Raw genomic sequence first — 25231 nt, 5'->3', positions numbered from 1 at the left:
TTTAAAACACACTGTGGTACATTACAGACTCACTCAGTCAATACACTGCCTTTAAAACACACTGTGGTACATTACAGACTCACTCAGTCAATACACTGCCTTAAACACACTGTGGTACGTTAGAGACTCAGTTAATACACTGCCTTTAAAACACATTGTGGTACATTACAGACTCAGTCATTACACTGCCTTTAAAACACACTGTGGTACATTACAGACTCACTCAGTCAATACACTGCCTTTAAAACACACTGTGGTACATTACAGACTCACTCATTACACTGTCTTTAAAACACACTGTGGTACATTACAGACTCACTCATTACACTGCCTTTAAAACACACGGTGGTACATTACAGACTCAGTCAATACACTGCCTTTAAAACACACTGTGGTACATTACAGACTCAGTCAATACACTGCCTTTAAAACACACTGTGGTACATTACAGACTCACTCATTACACTGCCTTTAAAACACACTGTGGTACATTACAGACTCAGTCAATACACTGCCTTTAAAACACACTGTGGTACATTACAGACGCAGTTAATACACTGCCTTTAAAACACACTGTGGTACATTACAGACTCAGTCAATACACTGCCTTTAAAACACACTGTGGTACATTACAGACTCACTCAGTTAATACACTGCCTTTAAAACACACTGTGGTACATTACAGACTCACTCGGCCATTACACTGCCTTTAAAACACACTGTGGTACATTACAGACTCAGTCAATACACTGCCTTTAAAACACACTGTGGTACATTACAGACTCACTCATTACACTGCCTTTAAAACACACTGTGGTACATTACAGACTCACTCAGTTAATACACTGCCTTTAAAGCACACTGTGGTACATTACAGACTCAGTTAATACGCTGCCTTTAAAACACACTGTGGTACATTACAGACTCACTCAGTCAATACACTGCCTTTAAAACACACTGTGGTACATTACAGACTCACTCAGTCATTACACTGCCTTTAAAACACACTGTGGTACATTACAGACTCACTCATTACACTGCCTTTAAAACACACTGTGGTACATTACAGACTCTGTTAATACGCTGCCTTTAAAACACATTGTGGTACATTACAGACTCACTCAGTCAATACACTGCCTTTAAAACACACTGTGGTACATTACAGACTCACTCAGTCAATATGCTGCCTTTAAAACACAATGTGGTACATTACAGGCTCACTCAGACAATACACTGCCTTTAAAACACACTGTGGTACATTACAGACTCACTCAGTCATGACACTGCCTTTAAAACACACTGTGGTACATTACAGACTCAGTCAATACACTGGCTTTAAAACACATTGTGGTACATTACAGACTCAGTCATTACACTGCCTTTAAAACACACTGTGGTACATTACAGACTCACTCAGTCAATACACTGCCTTTAAAACACACTGTGGTACATTACAGACTCACTCAGTCAATACACTGCCTTAAACACACTGTGGTACATTACAGACTCACTCAGTCAATACACTGCCTTTAAAACACACTGTGGTACATTACAGACTCACTCAGTCAATACACTGCCTTTAAAACACACTGTGGTACATTACAGACTCAGTCAGTCAATACACTGCCTTTAAAACACATTGTGGTACATTACAGACTCAGTCAATACACTGCCTTTAAAACACACTGTGGTACATTACAGACTCAGTCAATACACTGCCTTTAAAACACACTGTGGTACATTACAGACTCACTCATTACACTGCCTTTAAAACACACTGTGGTACATTACAGACTCACTCAGTCAATACACTGCCTTTAAAACACACTGTGGTACATTACAGACTCAGTTAATACACTGCCTTTAAAACACACTGTGGTACATTACAGACTCACTCATTACACTGCCTTTAAAACACACTGTGGTACATTACAGACTCACTCATTACACTGCCTTTAAAACACACTGTGGTACATTACAGACTCACTCATTACACTGCCGTTAAAACACACTGTGGTACATTACAGACTCAGTCAGTCAATACACTGCCTTTAAAACACACGGTGGTACATTACAAACTCACTCAATACACTGCCTTTAAAACACACTGTGGTACATTACAGACTCAATCTCTACTCATTTAAAGCCAGTCACTTCTAAGATCAAATTCCAACCGGACGTGAATTGTCCGTGACATGTGAGCATTGCAATAGATTGTACTGAGTCCAAATCAATGGGACACGTACCACTTCACTGCCCACTAAGCCTGGCATGGCCATCCTCTCTCTATCCATCCTCTCCTCTGTCCATCCTCTCTCTAGCCTCCTCCCCTCTGCCCAGCACACACACACATACATGCTGTCACCATAGTCACCATCTGAGGTCAATACACCTCTGCCCTGATGAGCTCTCCCTGGGTGCTAGCAGCAGTAAAGGTGTGTGTGTGTGTGTGTGTTTTAATCATGTTTTAACATAGTCAGGTGTAAGCCCGACCCACAGCCATATGGTCGGTCTCTCTCTCTCTCTCTCCTAATCCCCGGAACAGAGTGGGAAGACAACTCCCTGTTGCCAAAACAACCACATGTATCCCAACAGACCACGAGACCCTCCCACCTACATGTCCTACCAACAATAGGGGCCATTATATATGAAAGCATAAGGTTGATTCAGGAATGATGGCAGAGATTCCAGCTGGACTATCAGAGATGGACTGACTGAATGTTGTTGTGCTGTATTTCCCATGTTGTTGGATGAACCTGGGGGGTTGATTTGGGGCATCACTTTCTCAGAGGAAGAGGAGGAGGTGAGATGGGACATGGCTCAGAGTAAACAACGAAAAGACATGGTGTAAACTGTGTGGATCCTCTGAAAAACACATAGAAAAACTGTTCTGTTAACCATCTGTTCTGAGAGCAGTCTGTAAATCTGTAAAATAAGCAGAGACACACACACACACACACACACACACAGACTCACACCTGTGTGGCATCTCTCTCTGGTATTAAGCCATCTGGCAGCAAGTAGACACACACACAGGGGAGCAGTGCTGCCTGGATTATGGGTCATTGAACACAGACAGAGAGAGGATGGACAGAGATAGGATGGACAGAGAGAGGATGGACAGAGAGAGGATGGATAGAGAGAGGATGGACAGAGAGAGGATGGACAGAGAGAGGATGGACAGAGAAAGAATGGACAGAGAGAGGATGGATAGAGAGAGGATGGACAGAGAGAGGATGGATAGAGAGAGGATGGACAGAGAGAGGATGGACAGAGAGAGGATGGACAGAGAGCTGGGGGGAGAATTGAGAAGCGTGACTCCTAAGGAATTCAGTATGTTGGAGGTGTAGGCCCCTGTGTAAACTCTGAGGAACGGAGACAGGAGTGTGTGGAGGGGGGGACTACTGGGATGTTTCCTCTAGGGAACACACATACAAAAAGATTCAGTCAACACACTGAAAAACACACCCTCTCTCTTCACATCTATATCTCCTGCTCTGGGACTCCTCCATAACCACACTGTGAATCTCTAACACTGATTCAGCTACATGGACCAAAACTCAACAGACTGACAATTTCACACCAGGAGACCAGACGTCACCTGTCTGTCTCTCATTTCAACATCCTCCTCCTGCCGTACACACACTGCCAGGAGGATATATATATGTGTGTGTGTGTGTGTGTGTGTGTGTGTGTGTGTGTGTGTGATATCACTATAGCCAACTGGCACTGACTGGGGCCTCCTGGCATGATGTACAATGTGAAATGATTCCCGCTCACTGCTTCGTAAAGGGAACGACTCATTCTGATGATTATTGGATAACATTCCAGAACACCGGAATTACCGTTCCGACATGAGGAATGCTGTTTTTCCACAATCATTCTGCTAGGGGCCCCCGAGAAGGGAAGCTACTAGGAAAATTACAAACAAGGAAAACTAAGTTGAAGTGATGTCGGAAATATTTGAATAAGGAAGCCAACTTCATCCCCTTCAATAGGATTTATTTTTGACACATTTCTGAGCGAGCTCCTTTGTCAGAATTAGGCTTGGGCGGTATACTGTATACAGGGCATTCAGAATGTATTAGTACCCCTTGACTTATTCCACATTTTGTTGTGTTACAACCTGAATTCAAAATGGATTTTTGTAAAAAAAATTCTCACCCATCTACACACAATATCCCACAATGAAAAAGTGAAAACATGTTTTGAGAAATCTTAGCAAATTTATTGAAAATGAAATACAGAAATATCTAATTAACATAAGTATTCACACCCCCTGAGTCAATACATGTTAGAATCAAACACCTGGATTGTGCAATATTTGCCAACTATTATTTTCTAAATTCTTCAAGCTCTGTCAAATTGGTTGTTGATCATTGCTAGACAACCATTTTCATGTCTTGCCATAGATTTTCAAGCAGATTTAAGTCAGAACTGTAACTCGGCCACTCAGGAACATTCACTGTCTTCTTGGTAAGCAACTCCAGTGTAGATTTGGCCTTGTGTTTTAGGCTATTGTCCTTCTGAAAGGTGAATTAATCTCCCAGTGTCTGGTAGAAAGCAGACTGAACCAGGTTTTCCTCCAGGATTTAGTTTGTGTTTTAGATCCAATACGTTTCTTTTTTACCCTGAAAAACTCCCCAGTCCTTAAACAAGCATACTCATAACATGATGCAGCCATCACTATGTTTGAAAATATGGAGAGTGGTACTCAGTAACTGAGTTAGGACGGACGCCTGTATGTTTGTAGTGAATGGTTGTTGTTTTTTACCCATCTACCAATAGGGGCCCTTCTTTGCAAGGCATTGGAAAACCTCCCTGGTCTTTGTGGTTGAATCTGTGTTTGAAATTCACTGCTCAACTGAGGGACCTCACAGATAATTGTATGTGTGGAGAACAGAGATGAGGTAGTCATTCAAACATCATGTTAAACACTATTATTGCACACAGAGTGAGTCAATGCAACTTGTTATGTGACTTGTTAAGCACATTTTTACTCCTGAACTTATTTAGGCTTGTCATAACAAAGGAGTTAAACACCTATTGAGTCAAGACATTTCAGCTTTTCATTTATATTAATTTGTAAACATTTACAAAAACATAATCACATCATTCTAGTCTCACAACAAGAGAGTGAAAGAGAGAGTGAAAGAGAGAGAGAACGAGAGAGAGAACGAGAGAACAGAGGTAAAGTGCTAATTCCTGGGGTTCCGTGTCTGCTCTGTCACCTTTCATGAGTGAACAGGTCTGTGAGGAGCCTTCCTCTCTCATTACAATCATTACCTCTCTCCTTCCCTCTACTCTCCTCCTTGTTTCCTCTTTCATCTTCTCAGGGAAACAGCCAGGCGTTGACACACACACTCACACTAAGGGGATACAGTCAGTATACAGCAATCCTACCTATCCCACCATTATTCCTTAGGTTCTCAGTGAGTGTCGGACTCCTTTGCATGGCGTCTCTGTCTCTCTCTGTCTCTATGTCTCTGTCTCTCTGTCTCTGTCTCTCTGTCCATCTCAGGTATATGTTAATGCCCAGGTACCAGGATGAGATCAGCCATGTTATGACAGCTCTATAAGATGCATCTGACAGGATTAGTCTCCTTCTCTCTCTGATAGGCTCAGACATGGTGAGGACAGGGCTCCTTCCTCTCTCCGATAGGCTCTGACATGGTGAGGACAGGGCTCCTTCCTCTCACTGATAGGCCCTGACATGGTGAGGGTAGGGCTCCTTCCTCTCTCTGATAGGCTCAGACATGGTGAGGACAGGGCTCCTTCCTCTCTCCGATAGGCTCTGACATGGTGAGGACAGGGCTCCTTCCTCTCTCTGATAGGCCCTGACATGGTGAGGGTAGGGCTCCTTCCTCTCTCTGATAGGCTCAGCCATGGTGAGGACAGGGCTCCTTCCTCTCTCTGATAGGCCCTGACATGGTGAGGACAGGGTTCCTTCCTCTCTCTGATAGGCCCTGATATGGTGAGGGTAGGGCTCCTTCCTCTCTCTGATAGGCCCTGACATGGTGAGGGTAGGGCTCCTTCCTCTCTCTGATAGGCCCTGACATGGTGAGGGTAGGGCTCCTTCCTCTTTCTGATAGGCTCTGACATGGTGAGGACAGGGCTCCTTCCTCTCTCTGATAGGCCCTGACATGGTGAGGACAGTGCTCCTTCCTCTCTCTGATAGGCCCTGACATGGTGAGGACAGGGCTCCTTCCTCTCTCTGATAGGCCCTGACATGGTGAGGGTAGGGCTCCTTCCTCTCTCTGATAGGCTCTGACATGGTGAGGGTAGGGCTCCTTCCTCTCTCTGATAGGCCCTGACATGGTGAGGGTAGGGCTCCTTCCTCTCTCTGATAGGCCCTGACATGGTGAGGACAGGGCTCCTTCCTCTCTCTGATAGGCCCTGACATCTGACATGGGAAAGAATGTACTGTACTTTAACTCTGTCATCAGTGGTGGGTGACTCAACACTGCCTTCCTCTCTTTCTCCTTCCCTCCTGCTCTGTCTGCGTCCTAATTGGCACCCTATTTGCTACACAGTGCACTGTCCTTGTTGGAGTCCTGTGGGAATAAAGGCTTTCATTTGGGATGCACCCTCTGTGGTATAAATGGAGCCTTTCTCTCCAGGCCACGCCTTTGCTGTGGAATGTAGGCATACTGATTCACTTCCTCCCTGACACTGACACACACACACACACACACACACACACACAGTACCCCCAAACACACCTACACACACACACAGTACCCCCAAACACACCCACACACACACACAGTACCCCCAACCACACACACACACCACACACACAGTACCCCCAACCACACCCACGCACACACACACAGTATCCCCAAACACACCCACACACACACACAGTACCCCCAAACACACCCACACACACACACAGTACCCCCAACCACACACACACACCACACACACAGTATCCCCAACTACACACACACACACTTGTAAAGCTAACCTTGTGGGGACACACAATTCAGTCCCATTCAAATTCCTATTTTCCCTAACCCTAACCCTAACACATACACTTACACTTACCCTAACCTTAACCCTAAAACTAACCCTAGCTCCTAACCTAACCCTAAAACTAACCCTAGCTCCTAACCTAACCCTAAAACTAACCCTAGCTCCTAACCTAACCCTAAACCTAACCCTAGCTCCTAACCTAACCCTAACACATACACTTACCCTAATCTAAACCCAAAAACCTAACCCTAAAACTAACCCTAGCTCCTAACTAATATATTATCTACCTCACTTGCTTTGGCAATGTTAACACATGTTTCCCATGCCAATAAAGCCCTTGAATTGAATTTAATTGAATTGAATTGAATTGAGAGAGAGAGAGAGAGAGAGAGAGAGAGACAGAGAGACAGAGAGACAGAGAGAGACAGAGACAGAGAGAGAGAGACAGGCAGAGACAGAGCGAGAGAGAGAGACAGAGATAGAGACAGAGACAGAGACAGAGAGACAGAGACAGAGAGACAGAGAGAGACAGAAAGATTAAATACTATTGGGTAGAGCAGTAGAGAGAGAATAAAGAAAGAGTGTCTGTTCTGTCTGCATGTGATGTGTGTTTACTTTCTGCTCTGTAGCTAGAAACTTCGCCTGATTACACCAATCACAGTGAGTTCACTAACGAGGTTAAACGACAGACCACAGAACAGAAAGGATGAAAGAGAATGAGAGGATGACTGAAGAGAGGAGGAGGATGGTCTAGGTATAGTGTAGCCAATAGGAGGAGGGTCTAGGTATAGTGTAGCCAACAGGAAGAGGGTATTGGTATAGTGTAGCCGACAGGAGGAGGGTCTAGGTATAGTGTAGCCAACAGGAGGAGGGTCTAGGTATAGTGTAGCCAATAGGAGGAGAGTCTAGGTATAGTGTAGCTAACAGGAGGAGGGTCTAGGTATAGTGTAGTCAACAGGAGGAGGGTCTAGGTATAGTGTAGCCGACAGGAGGAGGGTCTAGGTATAGTGTAGCCAATAGGAGGAGAGTCTAGGTATAGTGTAGCTAACAGGAGGAGGGTCTAGGTATAGTGTAGCCGACAGGAGGAGGGTCTAGGTATAGTGTAGCCGACAGGAGGAGGGTCTAGGTATAGTGTAGCCGACAGGAGGAGGGTCTAGGTATAGTGTAGTCAACAGGAGGAGGGTCTAGGTATAGTGTAGCCAACAGGAGGAGGGTCTAGGTATAGTGTAGCCAACAGGAGGAGGGTCTAGGTATAGTGTAGCCAACAGGAGGAGGGTCTAGGTATAGTGTAGCCAATAGGAGGAGGGTCTAGGTATAGTGTAGCCAACAGGAGGAGGGTCTAGGTATAGTGTAGCCAATAGGAGGAGGGTCTAGGTATAGTGTAGCCAATAGGAGGAGGGTCTAGGTATAGTGTAGCCAATGGGAGGAGGGTCTAGGTATAGTGTAGCCGACAGGAGGAGGGTCTAGGTATAGTGTAGCCAATAGGAGGAGGGTCTAGGTATAGTGTAGCCAATAGGAGGAGGGTCTAGGTATAGTGTAGCCAATGGGAGGAGGGTCTAGGTATAGTGTAGCCAATAGGAGGAGGGTCTAGGTATAGTGTAGCCAATGGGAGGAGGGTCTAGGTATAGTGTAGCCAATAGGAGGAGGGTCTAGGTATAGTGTAGCCAATAGGAGGATTAAATCTCTCTCTCCCCTCTCCAGTACTCTCTCTCTCCCCTCTCCAGTACTCTCTCTCTCCCCTCTCCAGTACTCTCTCTCTCCCCTCTCCAGTACTCTCTCTCCCCTCTCCAGTACTCTCTCTCCCCTCTCCAGTCCTCCCTCTCCCCTCTCCAGTACTCCCTCTCCCACTCCTCTGGGCGGCAGGTAGCCTAGTGGTTTGAGCGTTGGACTAGTAACCGAAAGGTTGCTGGATCGAATCCCCGAGCGGACACTGTTCCCCTGAGCAAGGCAGTTAACCCACTGTTCCCCTGAGCAAGGCAGTTAACCCACTGTTCCCCTGAACAAGGCAGTTAACCCACTGTTCCCTGGGCGCTGAAGACGTGGATGTCGATTAAGGCAGCCCCCCCACACCTCAGAGGGGTGGGGTTAAATGAGGAAGACTCATTTCAGTTGAATGCATTCAGTTGTATAACTGACTAGGTATCTTTCTCCCTCTATTCTTACAGACGGCCTGTCAATAAACACAGTTACCAGGTTCCTCATGGTTCCCCCAGAACAGCAGCCATTACAACAACAGGAGAAAACTAGTCAGATACAACTAAAGGCTTTCTCAGAAGTTCTGCTTTTTGGCATCAGGGAAGAACTGTATTTATGTATTTATTTAGCTCCTTTGCACCCCAGTGTCTCTACTTGCACATTCATCTTCTGCACATCAGTGTTTAAATGCTAAATTGTAATTATTTTGCCACTATGGTCTATTTATTGCCTTACCTCCCTCATCTTACCTCATTTACACACACTGTATATAGAATTTTTCTCTATTGTGTTATTGACTGTATGTTTGTTTATTCCATGTGTAACTCTGTGTTGTTGTTTGTGTCGCACTGCTTTGCTTTATCTTGGCCAGGTCGCAGTTGTAAATGAGAACTTGTTCTCAACTGGCCGACCTGGTTAAATAAAGGTGTTCTCAACTGGCCGACCTGGTTAAATAAAGGTGTTCTCAACTGGCCTACCTGGTTAAATAAAGGTGTTCTCAACTGGCCGACCTGGTTAAATAAAGGTGTTCTCAACTGGCCGACCTGGTTAAATAAAGGGGAAATAAAATAAAATATTTTTATTTTTTTGAATGTGTGATTTCCAGTCCTACCTGTCCTGTATCCCATCTAACCTGTCATCAGATCAAATGCCCACAGCAACCGTTCGGTTTTAGAACAGGTTAGATGGGATACAGGACAGGTAGGACTGGAAATCACACCTGGTTTCTGAGCTAGATGACAGGTTAGATGGGATACAGGACAGGTAGGACTGGAAATCACACCTGGTTTCTGAGCTAGATGACAGGTTAGATGGGATACAGGACAGGTAGGACTGGAAATCACACCTGGTTTCTGAGCTAGATGACAGGTTAGATGGGATACAGGACAGGTAGGACTGGAAATCACACCTGGTTTCTGAGCTAGATGACAGGTTAGATGGGATACAGGACAGGTAGGACTGGAAATCACACCTGGTTTCTGAGCTAGATGACAGAATTAGATAAAACTGATTCCATCCTTCACTACAGAATTAGGATACCATCTCAAAATTGTGTTCCCAATAAGAAGTTGTGATCAAGCTTTGTGGGATCAAATCTGCCCAGACAGACCCCAGATTCATCCAACTCAGCAGACAGGCGAACCGGCTGCTCACTGACCGACGTCACACGCTCACACAGCCGGAGGGGAAACATCTGAGGCGGAAGGCAGATCTCTGGCTAACTGTGAGCTCAATATGGAAGAGACAACAACAGCACGAACAGCATATACAACTCAGTCTGACCTCTTTGACCAGGGTTACAACACCATGCAAAACCACCAACAACTGACCCAATGGTTAGAACCCTTGGGTGCCCTTAGGACCAACCTCCCAACTTCCAAGCAAGTCTCTACATCCCACCTGAATGACTTCACACTCCTTCCAGTCTAACTACATGTACTGCTCCTTCCAGTCTAACTACATGTACTGCTCCTTCCAGTCTAACTACATGTACTGCTCCTTCCAGTCTAACTACATGTACTGCTCCTTCCAGTCTAACTACATGTACTGCTCCTTCCAGTCTAACTACATGTACTGCTCCGTCCAGTCTAACTACATGTACTGCTCCTTCCAGTCTAACTACATGTACTGCTCCTTCCAGTCTAACTACATGTACTGCTCCTTCCAGTCTAACTACATGTACTGCTCCTTCCAGTCTAACTACATGTACTGCTCCTTCCAGTCTAACTACATGTACTGCTCCTTCCAGTCTAACTACATGTACTGATCCTTCCAGTCTAACTACATGTACTGCTCCGTCCAGTCTAACTACATGTACTGCTCCTTCCAGTCTAACTACATGTACTGCTCCTTCCAGTCTAACTACATGTACTGCTCCTTCCAGTCTAACTACATGTACTGCTCCTTCCAGTCTAACTACATGTACTGCTCCTTCCAGTCTAACTACATGTACTGCTCCTTCCAGTCTAACTACATGTACTGATCCTTCCAGTCTAACTACATTTACTGCTCCGTCCAGTCTAACTACATGTACTGCTCCTTCCAGTCTAACTACATGTACTGCTCCTTCCAGTCTAACTACATGTACTGCTCCTTCCAGTCTAACTACATGTACTGCTCCTTCCAGTCTAACTACATGTACTGATCCTTCCAGTCTAACTACATGTACTGATCCTTCCAGTCTAACTACATGTACTGCTCCTTTCAGTCTAACTACATGTACTGATCCTTCCAGTCTAACTACATGTACTGCTCCTTCCAGTCTAACTACATGTACTGCTCCTTCCAGTCTAACTACATGTACTGCTCCTTCCAGTCTAACTACATGTACTGCTCCTTCCAGTCTAACTACATGTACTGATCCTTCCAGTCTAACTATATGTACTGCTCCTTCCAGTCTAACTACATGTACTGCTCCTTCCAGTCTAACTACATGTACTGATCCTTCCAGTCTAACTACATGTACTGCTCCTTCCAGTCTAACTACATGTACTGCTCCTTCCAGTCTAACTACATGTACTAATCCTTCCAGTCTAACTACATGTACTGCTCCTTCCAGTCTAACTACATGTACTGATCCTTCCAGTCTAACTACATGTACTGATCCTTCCAGTCTAACTACATGTACTGATCCTTCCAGTCTAACTACATGTACTGCTCCTTCCAGTCTAACTACATGTACTGCTCCTTCCAGTCTAACTACATGTACTGCTCCTTCCAGTCTAACTACATGTACTGCTCCTTCCAGTCTAACTACATGTACTGCCAGTGACTCCAGGATCTTACCTGAGTCTCGTCCTGTACCACTCTGTACTGCTCCTTCCAGACAGAGATCTTGGACACCTCGTCCTTCCTCAGGGCTCTCTCCTTCTTCAGCTCGGGGCTCCAGAAGGTCTTGATGGAGTTCATGGAAGAGCTCAGCTTGCTCTCCTTCACATCCACCTCCCCCCGGAGGAGCTCGTTCTCCCTCAGCACCTCCTTCAGCTGGGTCTGGAGGTCCATGATGGTGTTGTCTCTGGTTTGGCGTAAGGAGTGAGGCACCGTGGACGCCTGCTGGAGGCTGGACTGGGACGAGGACACTTGGTCACACCCAAACGCGATGCTGTCACTGGGCATGGACGAGCCTCCACCTCCCTGGCTGATGTTGGGGTTGGAGCCCATGGCGGTTGTCCGAACGCCGTAAGGGAGCTTTGCTCCGGAGCGACCCAGGGTCATGGTGCTCTTGGGCAGGCTAGGGTCGTGGTTGGGGTTGGGATAGGCCTGGGTCTAGAATAGATTGTTTAGATTAGATTTACTTTATTGTCCACAAAATTAATTTAGTTAAGATCCGCATATTCAAATATACAAACAACAGAATTCACATACAGGAATACAAACCATTTAAATAATTCACATCCATACAGTAGTTAAGTGTCTCTGGTAAAAGCAATGTGCTAGTCATACAGGAAGTGTATTTGGTAAAAGCAAGGTGCTAGCCATACAGGAAGTGTATTTGGTAAAAGCAATGTGCTAGTCATACAGGAAGTGTATTTGGTAAAAGCAAGGTGCTAGCCATACAGGAAGTGTATTTGGTAAAAGCAATGTGCTAGTCATACAGGAAGTGTATTTGGTAAAAGCAAGGTGCTAGCCATACAGGAAGTGTATTTGGTAAAAGCAATGTGCTAGCCATACAGGAAGTGTATTTGGTAAAAGCAAGGTGCTAGCCATACAGGAAGTGTATTTGGTAAAAGCAATGTGCTAGCCATACAGGAAGTGTATTTGGTAAAAGCAATGTGCTAGCCATACAGGAAGTGTATTTGGTAAAAGCAAGGTGCTAGCCATACAGGAAGTGTATTTGGTAAAAGCAAGGTGCTAGCCATACAGGAAGTGTATTTGGTAAAAGCAAGGTGCTAGCCATACAGAAAGTGTATTTGGTAAAAGCAAGGTGCTAGTCATACAGGAAGTGTATTTGGTAAAAGCAAGGTGCTAGCCATACAGAAAGTGTATTTGGTAAAAGCAAGGTGCTAGCCATACAGGAAGTGTATTTGGTAAAAGCAAGGTGCTAGTCATACAGAAAGTGTATTTGGTAAAAGCAATGTGCTAGTCATACAGAAAGTGTATTTGGTAAAAGCAAGGTGCTAGCCATACAGGAAGTGTATTTGGTAAAAGCAAGGTGCTAGCCATACAGAAAGTGTATTTGGTAAAAGCAATGTGCTAGTCATACAGAAAGTGTCTTCGGTAAAAGCAAGGTGCTAGCCATACAGAAAGTGTATTTGGTAAAAGCAATGTGCTAGTCATACAGAAAGTGTCTTCGGTAAAAGCAAGGTGCTAGCCATACAGGAAGTGTATTTGGTAAAACCAAGGTGCTAGCCATACAGAAAGTGTCTTCGGTAAAAGCAAGGTGCTAGCCATAGTGTAATTTAAAACAGGTTTATTCAACCGGGCGTCCGCGGATCCCTAGAGGTACTGTAGAGGGTCTGCAATTATACTGGAAGGATCAGTACATGTAGTTAGACTGGAAGGAGCAGTACATGTAGTTATATTTTGCATTCTTTCAATGTTTTAAATGAATATCACTAGTAACAACAGAATAAACTAAATGTAAATGATATAACTACAGTAGAAAAGACGACAATATCTTCTTTCTAAAGATTTTATATTTTTAACTCCTAATACTGAGCCAATTCCCCTCATTGGAGCCAATTCCCCTCATTGGAGCCAATTCCCCTCATTGGAGCCAATTCCCCTCAGTGCAGTATCTGACACAGTCTATGAAACAGCAGCCACAGACAGGCGTCCGGTCAGCTTTCTTAACTAGGACATTCATTTTTGCCAACACATGGCTAACCTTTGTTTCACCAGCTAAACAGCTGCTCTTAGTGAAAATTTGTTTGGAGTTACACTTCCTGGCTGATAGGCTATATTAGAGTTACACTTCCTGTTCCAATGATCATGAAAAACCATCTACCAAATCAATACATTTTAACAGGTTGATTACTTGTCCTGCCACTATCATTCACCTGGGGATGATAATGATATACAAACTATTGTTTTGCTAACGTATGATGAGGGTCCCTGGGTCGCCGGTTTGCCTGGGAGGGGGTCCCTGGGCAAGAAAAGGTTTACGACTCCTGATTTAAAAGAACAGAAGGTCATTTTGGATTAAAAAAAACTCTGCTAAACGACACGTCATATTGCATTACTAGATCACCTGTTGAGAGATGACCTCGTTGTCACTGAGGTACATGGGTCCGGAGGTGGCATAGGCCGCGTTCAGAGACTGGATGTTCTCCATGGAGAGGGTCTTTCCCCCGGGGCCTCCTGTACTGTTGGTGCGACGGTGGCCGAGGCGCGGGGAGCGGGGCAGGCAGGGGGAGCGACCGGGACTCTGACTGCTGCCGTTGTTGCCCTCCATCTTGGCAACGGAGCGGGAGCTGCCGTACATGGTTAGGGGTCAGGGGTTAAGGGTCAAGGGCTGGGGGTGAGGGGTTAAAGGTGAGATACTGAGACTAAGTGATCCTCCAATAGATGTGGACTACAGTGCCCTGATACAGAGAGTGTTACACTATGTGGTTACTGACTGGCAGTCTGTCTCAGCTGAAGGAGAGGAACAGATTGTTCATGTTCAAAGATCCTGCATTTCCTGGATGATTGGACTATGATGATTGGACTATGATGATTGGACTATGATGATTGGACTATGATGATTGGACTATGATGATTGGACTATGATGATTGGACTATGATGATTGGACTATGATGATTGGACTATGATGATTGGACAATGATGATTGGACTATGATGATTGGACTATGATGATTGGACTATGATGATTGGACTATGATGAGTGGTAAACTTGGCGAGAAAGGTGGGTTTAACATCCATTTAGTCCATGGGTCCTGGGATGAGGCAATGATCTGTAAGAGAGAGAAAGAGAGAAAAGACTTTAAGCTAAAAAAAAGAGGAGAGAATTCACCACTCCCCTGAGTTACATCACTGAGAATTCACCACTCCCCTGAGTTACATCACTGAGAATTCCCCACTCCCCTGAGTTACATCACTGAGAATTCACCACTCCCCTGAGTTACATCACTGAGAATTCACCACTCCCCTGAGTTACATCACTGAGAATTCCCCACTCCCCTGAGTTACATCACTGAGAATTCACCACTCCCCTGAGTTACATCACTGAGAATTCACCACTCCCCTGAGTTACATCACTGAGAATTCCCCACTCCCCTGAGTTACATCACTGAGAATTCACCACTCCCCTGAGTTACATCACTGAGAATTCACCACTCCCCTGAGTTACATCACTGAGAATTCCCCACTCCCCTGAGTTACATCACTGAGAATTCCCCACTCCCCTGAGTTACATCACTGAGAATTCACCACTCCCCTGAGTTACATCACTGAGAATTCACCACTCCCCTGAGTTACATCACTGAGAATTCACCACTCCCCTGAGTTACATCACTGAGAATTCACCACTCCCCTGAGTTACATCACTGAGAATTCACCACTCCCCTGAGTTACATCACTGAGAATTCCCCACTCCCCTGAGTTACATCACTGAGAATTCACCACTCCCCTGAGTTACATCACTGAGAATTCACCACTCCCCTGAGTTACATCACTGAGAATTCACCACTCCCCTGAGTTACATCACTGAGAATTCCCCACTCCCCTGAGTTACATCACTGAGAATTCACCACTCCCCTGAGTTACATCACTGAGAATTCACCACTCCCCTGAGTTACATCACTGAGAATTCACCACTCCCCTGAGTTACATCACTGAGAATTCCCCACTCCCCTGAGTTACATCACTGAGAATTCACCACTCCCCTGAGTTACATCACTGAGAATTCCCCACTCCCCTGAGTTACATCACTGAGAATTCACCACTCCCCTGAGTTACATCACTGAGAATTCCCCACTCCCCTGAGTTATATCACTGAGAATTCCCCACTCCCCTGAGTTACATCACTGAGAATTCACCACTCCCCTGAGTTACATCACTGAGAATTCACCACTCCCCTGAGTTACATCACTGAGAATTCACCACTCCCCTGAGTTACATCACTGAGAATTCCCCACTCCCCTGAGTTACATCACTGAGAATTCACCACTCCCCTGAGTTACATCACTGAGAATTCACCACTCCCCTGAGTTACATCACTGAGAATTCACCACTCCCCTGAGTTACATCACTGAGAATTCACCACTCCCCTGAGTTACATCACTGAGAATTCACCACTCCCCTGAGTTACATCACTGAGAATTCCCCACTCCCCTGAGTTACATCACTGAGAATTCACCACTCCCCTGAGTTACATCACTGAGAATTCCCCACTCCCCTGAGTTACATCACTGAGAATTCCCCACTCCCCTGAGTTACATCACTGAGAATTCACCACTCCCCTGAGTTACATCACTGAGAATTCCCCACTCCCCTGAGTTACATCACTGAGAATTCACCACTCCCCTGAGTTACATCACTGAGAATTCACCACTCCCCTGAGTTACATCACTGAGAATTCACCACTCCCCTGAGTTACATCACTGAGAATTCCCCACTCCCCTGAGTTACATCACTGAGAATTCACCACTCCCCTGAGTTACATCACTGAGAATTCCCCACTCCCCTGAGTTACATCACTGAGAATTCACCACTCCCCTGAGTTACATCACTGAGAATTCACCACTCCCCTGAGTTACATCACTGAGAATTCCCCACTCCCCTGAGTTACATCACTGAGAATTCACCACTCCCCTGAGTTACATCACTGAGAATTCCCCACTCCCCTGAGTTACATCACTGAGAATTCACCACTCCCCTGAGTTACATCACTGAGAATTCACCACTCCCCTGAGTTACATCACTGAGAATTCCCCACTCCCCTGAGTTACATCACTGAGAATTCACCACTCCCCTGAGTTACATCACTGAGAATTCCCCACTCCCCTGAGTTACATCACTGAGAATTCACCACTCCCCTGAGTTACATCACTGAGAATTCCCCACTCCCCTGAGTTACATCACTGAGAATTCACCACTCCCCTGAGTTACATCACTGAGAATTCACCACTCCCCTGAGTTACATCACTGAGAATTCACCACTCCCCTGAGTTACATCACTGAGAATTCACCACTCCCCTGAGTTACATCACTGAGAATTCACCACTCCCCTGAGTTACATCACTGAGAATTCACCACTCCCCTGAGTTACATCACTGAGAATTCACCACTCCCCTGAGTTACATCACTGAGAATTCACCACTCCCCTGAGTTACATCACTGAGAATTCCCCACTCCCCTGAGTTACATCACTGAGAATTCACCACTCCCCTGAGTTACATCACTGAGAATTCCCCACTCCCCTGAGTTACATCACTGAGAATTCACCACTCCCCTGAGTTACATCACTGAGAATTCCCCACTCCCCTGAGTTACATCACTGAGAATTCACCACTCCCCTGAGTTATATCACTGAGAATTCACCACTCCCCTGAGTCACATCACTGAGAATTCACCACTCCCCTGAGTTACATCACTGAGAATTCCCCACTCCCCTGAGTCACATCACTGAGAATTCACAGTGACATGGCAGCATGCCATAATGTAATAAGTCCCATACAGTGTGCAGCTCCTTTTGTAATGTTGTGTGTTTGAAAGTCTGTGTACAGTAGACAATACAGAGAATAAGCCATGGAAGTTTCCATTTATAGCTCACAGGTATACAGAGGACACAGGCTGTAGTAAAGACACTACACACAGGACAGAGGACACAGGCTGGAGTAAAGACACTACACACAGGACAGAGGACACAGGCTGGAGTAAAGACACTACACACAGGATAGAGGACACAGGCTGGAGTAAAGACACTACACACAGGACAGAGGACACAGGCTGTAGTAAAGACACTACACACAGGCTGGAGTAAAGACACTACACACAGGCTGGAGTAAAGACACTACACACAGGCTGTAGTAAAGACACTACACACAGGATAAAGGACACAGGCTGTAGTAAAGACACTACACACAGGATATAGGACACAGGCTGTAGTAAAGACACTACACACAGGATATAGGACACAGGCTGGAGTAAAGACACTACACACAGGATATAGGACACAGGCTGTAGTAAAGAGAGAGAGGACAGTGGATGGAAATAATGGCCTAATGAACAGCTCTGGCAATAATCAGCCTCCTCTCCTGCCTCCTCTCCTCTCCAGACTCCTGGCCAGGTCCAGGTTGTATCTGGGTCACTCACATGCCATACTGTATTTACTCTAGCTGCCTGCCTGTCTGGATGACTCCCCGCCAGCAGAGGAGTCTCTCTCTCCTACTCTTTCTCTCCCTCCCTTCCTCTCTCTCTTCTAGTAAGCCATCCACATTCTCCCTCTGCAATAATCACCTCTCTGTGGTTTCCATAATAAATTGTGTTCCATACAGGGCCACATTGCCCTTTCTAACTGAAGCAACACGCCTCCCATTCCACACACACACACACACACACACACACACACCAGCACGCAGGCTCTCTCTCTGTCTCTCTTTCTGTCACCGCCCAATAACAATCTGGAAAACACACTCAATACCATCTGTCTCCACAAGCCATTGGAAAATCCAATACTCAATACAGTCTTTCTTCATCAGTGGATATAGACTAGCTCCCTCAAACTCAACTCTGGACCTCCAAGCCAGTTCCACTGCATGTTGTTCCCTCTAATCAGGGACTGGTTTAGACCTGGGACACCAGGTGGATGATATGAATGATCAGGTAGAACAGAAAACCATTAGGCGCCGGACCTCGTAGAGGAAGAGTTGAATACCCCTGGACTAGCTAATCAATAAGCATCAGGGAATAACAACTATGGATCCATCTATCCTGGCTGGGGTTGCAAAGGGTCGGAAACTTTACGCAAAATTTCTGGAATTTTTCCATGGGAAGTTAAGCCCTGGAATTTGGGGAATTTTGCTTAAATTTATAACAGTGAAGCTGGGATACACATAAGGCAATTCTAGGTCTTGTGGCATATTTTGGTTAAACTATCCCCAATTTAATGGAACCACAGTGCATTCATCCATCACATATACAGCTGATTCTCAAGATCTTGCACACTAATGAGATGCTATTGAGCCCAGACTACTACACTGTCTGAGCCAAGGACTACATGCTTTCGGGTAAGTTTTGATTACAATACTGGGTGGGGTGAATATATTTTATAAGACATATTTGATTTTTTGTTAACTAGTAAATAGTAGCCTACATCAAAGTGTGTTTAAATAATTTGTAAATGGTTAACAATTTTTGCCAATTAGTTTTTGCTACCATGTGGGTTTTAGCTTGCTTGAGCCTGCTAACTGAGGAGTGTTAATTCACCTGTTTCCATACATGTTTCATTTTAAAACATTTATCTTACAAAGGAGTTGTTTAACTGTTTAACCTCTCTAGGGTAGGGGGCAGCATTCGGAATTTTGGATGAAAAGCATAGCCAAATTAAACAGCCTGCTTCTCGGGCCCAGATGATATGATATGCATATAACTTGTAGATTTGGATATAAAACACCCTAAAGTTTCCAAAACTGTTAAAATAGTGTCTGAGAGTATAACAGAACTGATTTGGCAAGCGAAAACCTGAAAGAATCCATTCAGAGGTAAGATAATAAATCCATACTGCCCTGCCCACTTCACTGTTGCTCCAATCAGAGGAAACTGCTGTTCTGAAATACACCAAAAAGTGTGAAGACTTCTGCCTGAAGCCCAAACACCCTGCAGCGTACATGTTGGACCCCAAGTATGCTGGTAAGAGCATCCTGTCTGGTGCAGAGATCAACAAGGCCTATGGTGTCATCACTACCGTCTTTCGCCACCTTGGCCTGGATGAGGGCAAGGTTCTTGGCAGTCTGGCGAAGTACACCTCCAAGCAAGGGCTTTGGGATGGAGATGCAATATGGCAGTCGTGACAACATATCTCATCAGCCACCTGATGGAAAGGACTTTGTGGATCTGAGGCTCTTTCCCCTGTTGCCTCCATCCTCCTCCAAATCCCACCATCATCCACCTCAGAGCACAATTGGTCCTTGTTTGGGAACACACACACACACACCAAAGCACGCAACAGGCTGACCAATACCAGGGTTGAAAAATTGGTGGTCATCCGAGCAAATTTGAGGCTTTTTGAGCCTGACAATGAGCCTCAACAAGGTTGGAAAGTGACAGTGAAGATGAGGCCTCAGAGTCTGATGTTCAAGAGGTGGACATTGAGGAGGTCAAGGGAGAAGACATGGAAGCCTGAGAGTCTGATGTTCAAGAGGTGGACATTGAGGAGGTCCAGGGAGAAGACATGGAAGCCTGAGAGTCTGATGTTCAAGAGGTGGACATTGAGGAGGTCCAGGGAGAAGACATGGAAGCCTGAGAGTCTGATGTTCAAGAGGTGGACATTGAGGAGGTCCAGGGAGAAGACATGGAAGCCTGAGAGGAAGACAACTAAAGCTTTAGTTTCTAGACTATAATTTTATAGATTTATGTTGAAAACATTTTTGGGAGATGCGATGGATCATTGGGGATCATTCAGTATTCCCTTTCTGTTGTTGTTCAGTGAAGTCATCCCATGTGAAGAGTCAACTCATTTAATTAAAGTTCAATTCGTACTAAATATTTTTTTGTATTTCTATTGGAAGGATTTAATAATTTGATTTATGTCTACGTATGATGAGGTAAAAGGTTTCTGTTTCAGTCTCCATATGATATGGTAAATATATCCAATACAAAAAACATCTATATTTAAATGGTATTAATATTAATTCCCATATATTCCCTTTAATTCCCATATATTCCCGTTAATTCCCATATATTCCCGTTAATTCCCATATATTCCCTTTAATTCCCATATATTCCCTTTAATTCCCATATATTCCAGTTAATTACCATGGAACGTTAACACCTCTGAATATTCACAAAAATGTGCAACTCTAATCCAGACCATATCCACAATAACAACTAATGTCCCATCTATCCAGGCCATATCCACAATAACAACTAATGTCCCATCTATCCAGGCCATATCCACAATAACAACTACTGTCCCATCTACCCAGGCCATATCCACAATAACAATTAATGTCCCATCTATCCAGGCCATATCCACAATATCAACTAATGTCCCATCTATCCAGGCCATATCCACAATATCAACTAATGTCCCATCTATCCAGGCCATATCCACAATAACAACTAATGTCCCATCTATCCAGGCCATATCCACAATAACAACTAATGTCCCATCTATCCAGGCCATATCCACAATAACAACTAATGTCCAATCTATCCAGGCCATATCCACAATAACAACTAATGTCCCATCTATCCAGGCCATATCCACAATAACAACTAATGTCCCATCTATCCAGGCCATATCCACAATATCAACTAATGTCCCATCTATCCAGGCCATATCCACAATAACAACTAATGTCCCATCTATCCAGGCCATATCCACAATAACAACTAATGTCCCATCTATCCAGGCCATATCCACAATAACAACTACTGTCCCATCTACCCAGGCCATATCCACAATAACAATTAATGTCCCATCTATCCAGGCCATATCCACAATATCAACTAATGTCCCATCTATCCAGGCCATATCCACAATATCAACTAATGTCCCATCTATCCAGGCCATATCCACAATAACAACTAATGTCCCATCTATCCAGGCCATATCCACAATAACAACTAACGTCCCATCTATCCAGGCCATATCCACAATAACAACTAATGTCCCATCTATCCAGGCCATATCCACAATAACAACTAATGTCCCATCTATCCAGGCCATATCCACAATAACAACTAATGTCCCATCTATCCAGGCCATATCCACAATAACAACTAATGTCCCATCTATCCAGGCCATATCCACAATATCAACTAATGTCCCATCTATCCAGGCCATATCCACAATAACAACTAATGTCCCATCTATCCAGGCCATATCCACAATAACAACTAATGTCCCATCTATCCAGGCCATATCCACAATATCAACTAATGTCCCATCTATCCAGGCCATATCCACAATAACAACTAATGTCCCATCTATCCAGGCCATATCCACAATATCAACTAATGTCCCATCTATCCAGGCCATATCCACAATAACAACTAATGTCCCATCTATCCAGGCCATATCCACAATAACAACTAATGTCCCATCTATCCAGGCCATATCCACAATAACAACTAATGTCCCATCTATCCAGGCCATATCCACAATAACAACTAATGTCCCATCTATCCAGGCCATATCCACAATAACAACTAATGTCCCATCTATCCAGGCCATATCCACAATAACAACTAATGTCCCATCTATCCAGGCCATATCCACAATAACAACTAATGTCCCATCTATCCAGGCCATATCCACAATAACAACTAATGTCCCATCTATCCAGGCCATATCCACAATAACAACTAATGTCCCATCTATCCAGGCCATATCCACAATAACAACTAATGTCCCATCTATCCAGGCCATATCCACAATAACAACTAATGTCCCATCTATCCAGGCCATATCCACAATAACAACTAATGTCCCATCTATCCAGGCCATATCCACAATAACAACTAATGTCCCATCTATCCAGGCCATATCCACAATAACAACTAATGTCCCATCTATCCAGGCCATATCCACAATAACAACTAATGTCCCATCTATCCAGGCCATATCCACAATAACAACTAATGTCCCATCTATTCAGGCCATATCCACAATAACAACTAATGTCCCATCTATCCAGGCCATATCCACAATAACAACTAATGTCCCATCTATCCAGGCATCCCTCCCTCCCTCTGTATCCCTCCCTCCCTCTGTATCCCTCCCTCCCTCTGCATCCCTCCCTCCCTCTGCATCCCTCCCTCCCCCCTCTACATCCCTCCCTCCCCCCCTCTACATCCCTCCCTCCCTCCATATCCCTCCCTCCCTCCCTCTGCATCCCTCCCTCCCCCCCTCTACATCCCTCCCTCCCTCTGCATCCCTCCCTCCCCCCTCTACATCCCTCCCTCTACATCCCTCCCTCCCTCTACATCCCTAACTCAAATGAAGTGTAAATTGTGTAGGTGGATGATCTGCTTAAGGGACTGTCATCTCTGCCTCTCTGACAACACAACAACATCTCATTCTGTGTTGTGTTTGACCTTGTGGTTAGTTTGATGCTAATCATCTTCATTTCTCTGGTTGAGTCACAGCTAAGCAGAATAACACCACTATAATATGGTTAAACCATTGGAGGACTTTGCTACTGTGTTCTCACAAAGCCAGACGCAGTGTTGTCACGTTCACCCTGCAGCCTGTCAAGGCTACTGTGGTTCTAGTCAGACGGAGTGAGGATGATCATTGTAGAAGACACTCTCTTCTACATAACAGTAAATAGCTGGTCTGCAACAAGACAAAGAAGAAAAGAGGGAAAGAGTTAGAAACATAGAGAGGAAGAGAAAAGAGACTTGAGAGAGAAGGACAGACAGAAAGAGAGACTTGAGAGAGAAGAACAGACAGAAAGAGAGACTTGAGAGAGAGGGACAGACATAGAAAGAGATACTTGAGAGAGAGGGACAGACATAGAAAGAGAGACTTGAGAGAGAAGGACAGACAGAAAGAGAGACTTGAGAGAGAGGGACAGACATAGAAAGAGAGACTTGAGAGAGAAGGACAGACATAGAAAGAGAGACTTGAGAGAGAAGGACAGACAGAAAGAGATACTTGAGAGAGAGGGACAGACATAGAAAGAGAGACTTGAGAGAGAAGGACAGACAGAAAGAGAGACTTGAGAGAGAGGGACAGACATAGAAAGAGAGACTTGAGAGAGAAGGACAGACAGAAAGAGAGACTTGAGAGAGAAGGACAGACATAGAAAGAGAGACTTGAGAGAGAAGGACAGACAGAAAGAGAGACTTGAGAGAGAAGGACAGACAGAAAGAGAGACTTGAGAGAGAGGGACAGACATAGAAATAGAGACTTGAGAGAGAAGGACAGACAGAAAGAGAGACTTGAGAGAGAAGGACAGACATAGAAAGAGAGACTTGAGAGAAGGACAGACAGAAAGAGAGACTTGAGAGAGAAGGACAGACAGAAAGAGAGACTTGAGAGAGAAGGACAGACAGAAAGAGAGACTTGAGAGAGAGGGACAGACATAGAAAGAGAGACTTGAGAGAGAAGGACAGACAGAAAGAGAGACTTGAGAGAGAAGGACAGACAGAAAGAGAGACTTGAGAGAGAAGGACAGACAGACAGAGAGACTTGAGAGAGAAGGACAGACAGACAGACAGACAGACAGACAGACAGACAGACTTGAGACAGACAGACAGACAGGAGTGTTATTGTTGTGAGTCTTCCCTCTGTTCTTTAGTGGTTCTGATTCTAGTGTTCCATAAAGTCAGCCATCATCAGCTACTGTTTGTCAGGAGCCTGCTGATAAACTGATAAAGACATCACACATAAAGATATCCCAGAATGATACCGGCATTCTGTTATCATATCCCAGAACTGTAGATGGAGCAGAGCTGAGGTTACTGGCAACCTGACTCCTCATAACTGGCTTCTGTAAACAGATAGATAATTGGTCAACAAGAAAGAAAGAAAGAAAAAGAAAGAAAGAAAGAAAGAGAGAGAGAGAGAGACAGAGAGAGGGAGAGAGAGAGAGAGAGAGAGAGAGAGAGAGAGAGAGAGAGAGAGACAGAGAGAGGAAAGAGAGAGAGAGAGACAGAGAGAGGGAGAGAGAGAGAGAGAGAGAGAGAGAGAGAGAGAGAGAGAGCGAGACAGAGAGAGGGAGAGAGAGAGAGGGAGACAGAGAGAGAGGGAGACAGAGAGAGAGGGAGACAGAGAGAGAGGGAGACAGAGAGAGAGGGAGACAGAGAGAGAGAGAGACAGAGAGAGAGGGAGACAGAGAGAGAGAGAGACAGAGAGAGAGGGAGACAGAGAGAGAGGGAGACAGAGAGAGAGGGAGACAGAGAGAGAGAGAGAGAGAGAGGCAGAGACAGAGAGAGAGGGAGACAG

General features: G+C 44.9%; 1 protein-coding gene across 7 annotated transcripts in view; it reads right to left on the bottom strand.

Moving 5' to 3' along the window:
* Window positions 1-25231, bottom strand: part of LOC110517131 (ELKS/Rab6-interacting/CAST family member 1) — a 278426-nt gene that overhangs the window by 237830 nt on the left and 15365 nt on the right. For all 7 annotated transcript variants that reach the window (XM_036945331.1, XM_036945335.1, XM_036945332.1 and 4 more), the window contains exons 2-3: window positions 14363-15068; window positions 11959-12438 (exon numbers count right to left, since the gene is read on the bottom strand). In XM_036945331.1, the coding sequence (XP_036801226.1) occupies window positions 11959-12438; window positions 14363-14596 (714 nt within the window). In that variant the 5' untranslated portion in view covers window positions 14597-15068. The remainder of the gene's footprint in view (window positions 1-11958; window positions 12439-14362; window positions 15069-25231) is intronic.

This window comes from Oncorhynchus mykiss, chromosome 15 (genome assembly GCF_013265735.2).
Source record: "Oncorhynchus mykiss isolate Arlee chromosome 15, USDA_OmykA_1.1, whole genome shotgun sequence".
Lineage (NCBI taxonomy): Eukaryota > Metazoa > Chordata > Actinopteri > Salmoniformes > Salmonidae > Oncorhynchus > Oncorhynchus mykiss.
This window is presented reverse-complemented; position numbering and strand designations above follow the sequence as displayed.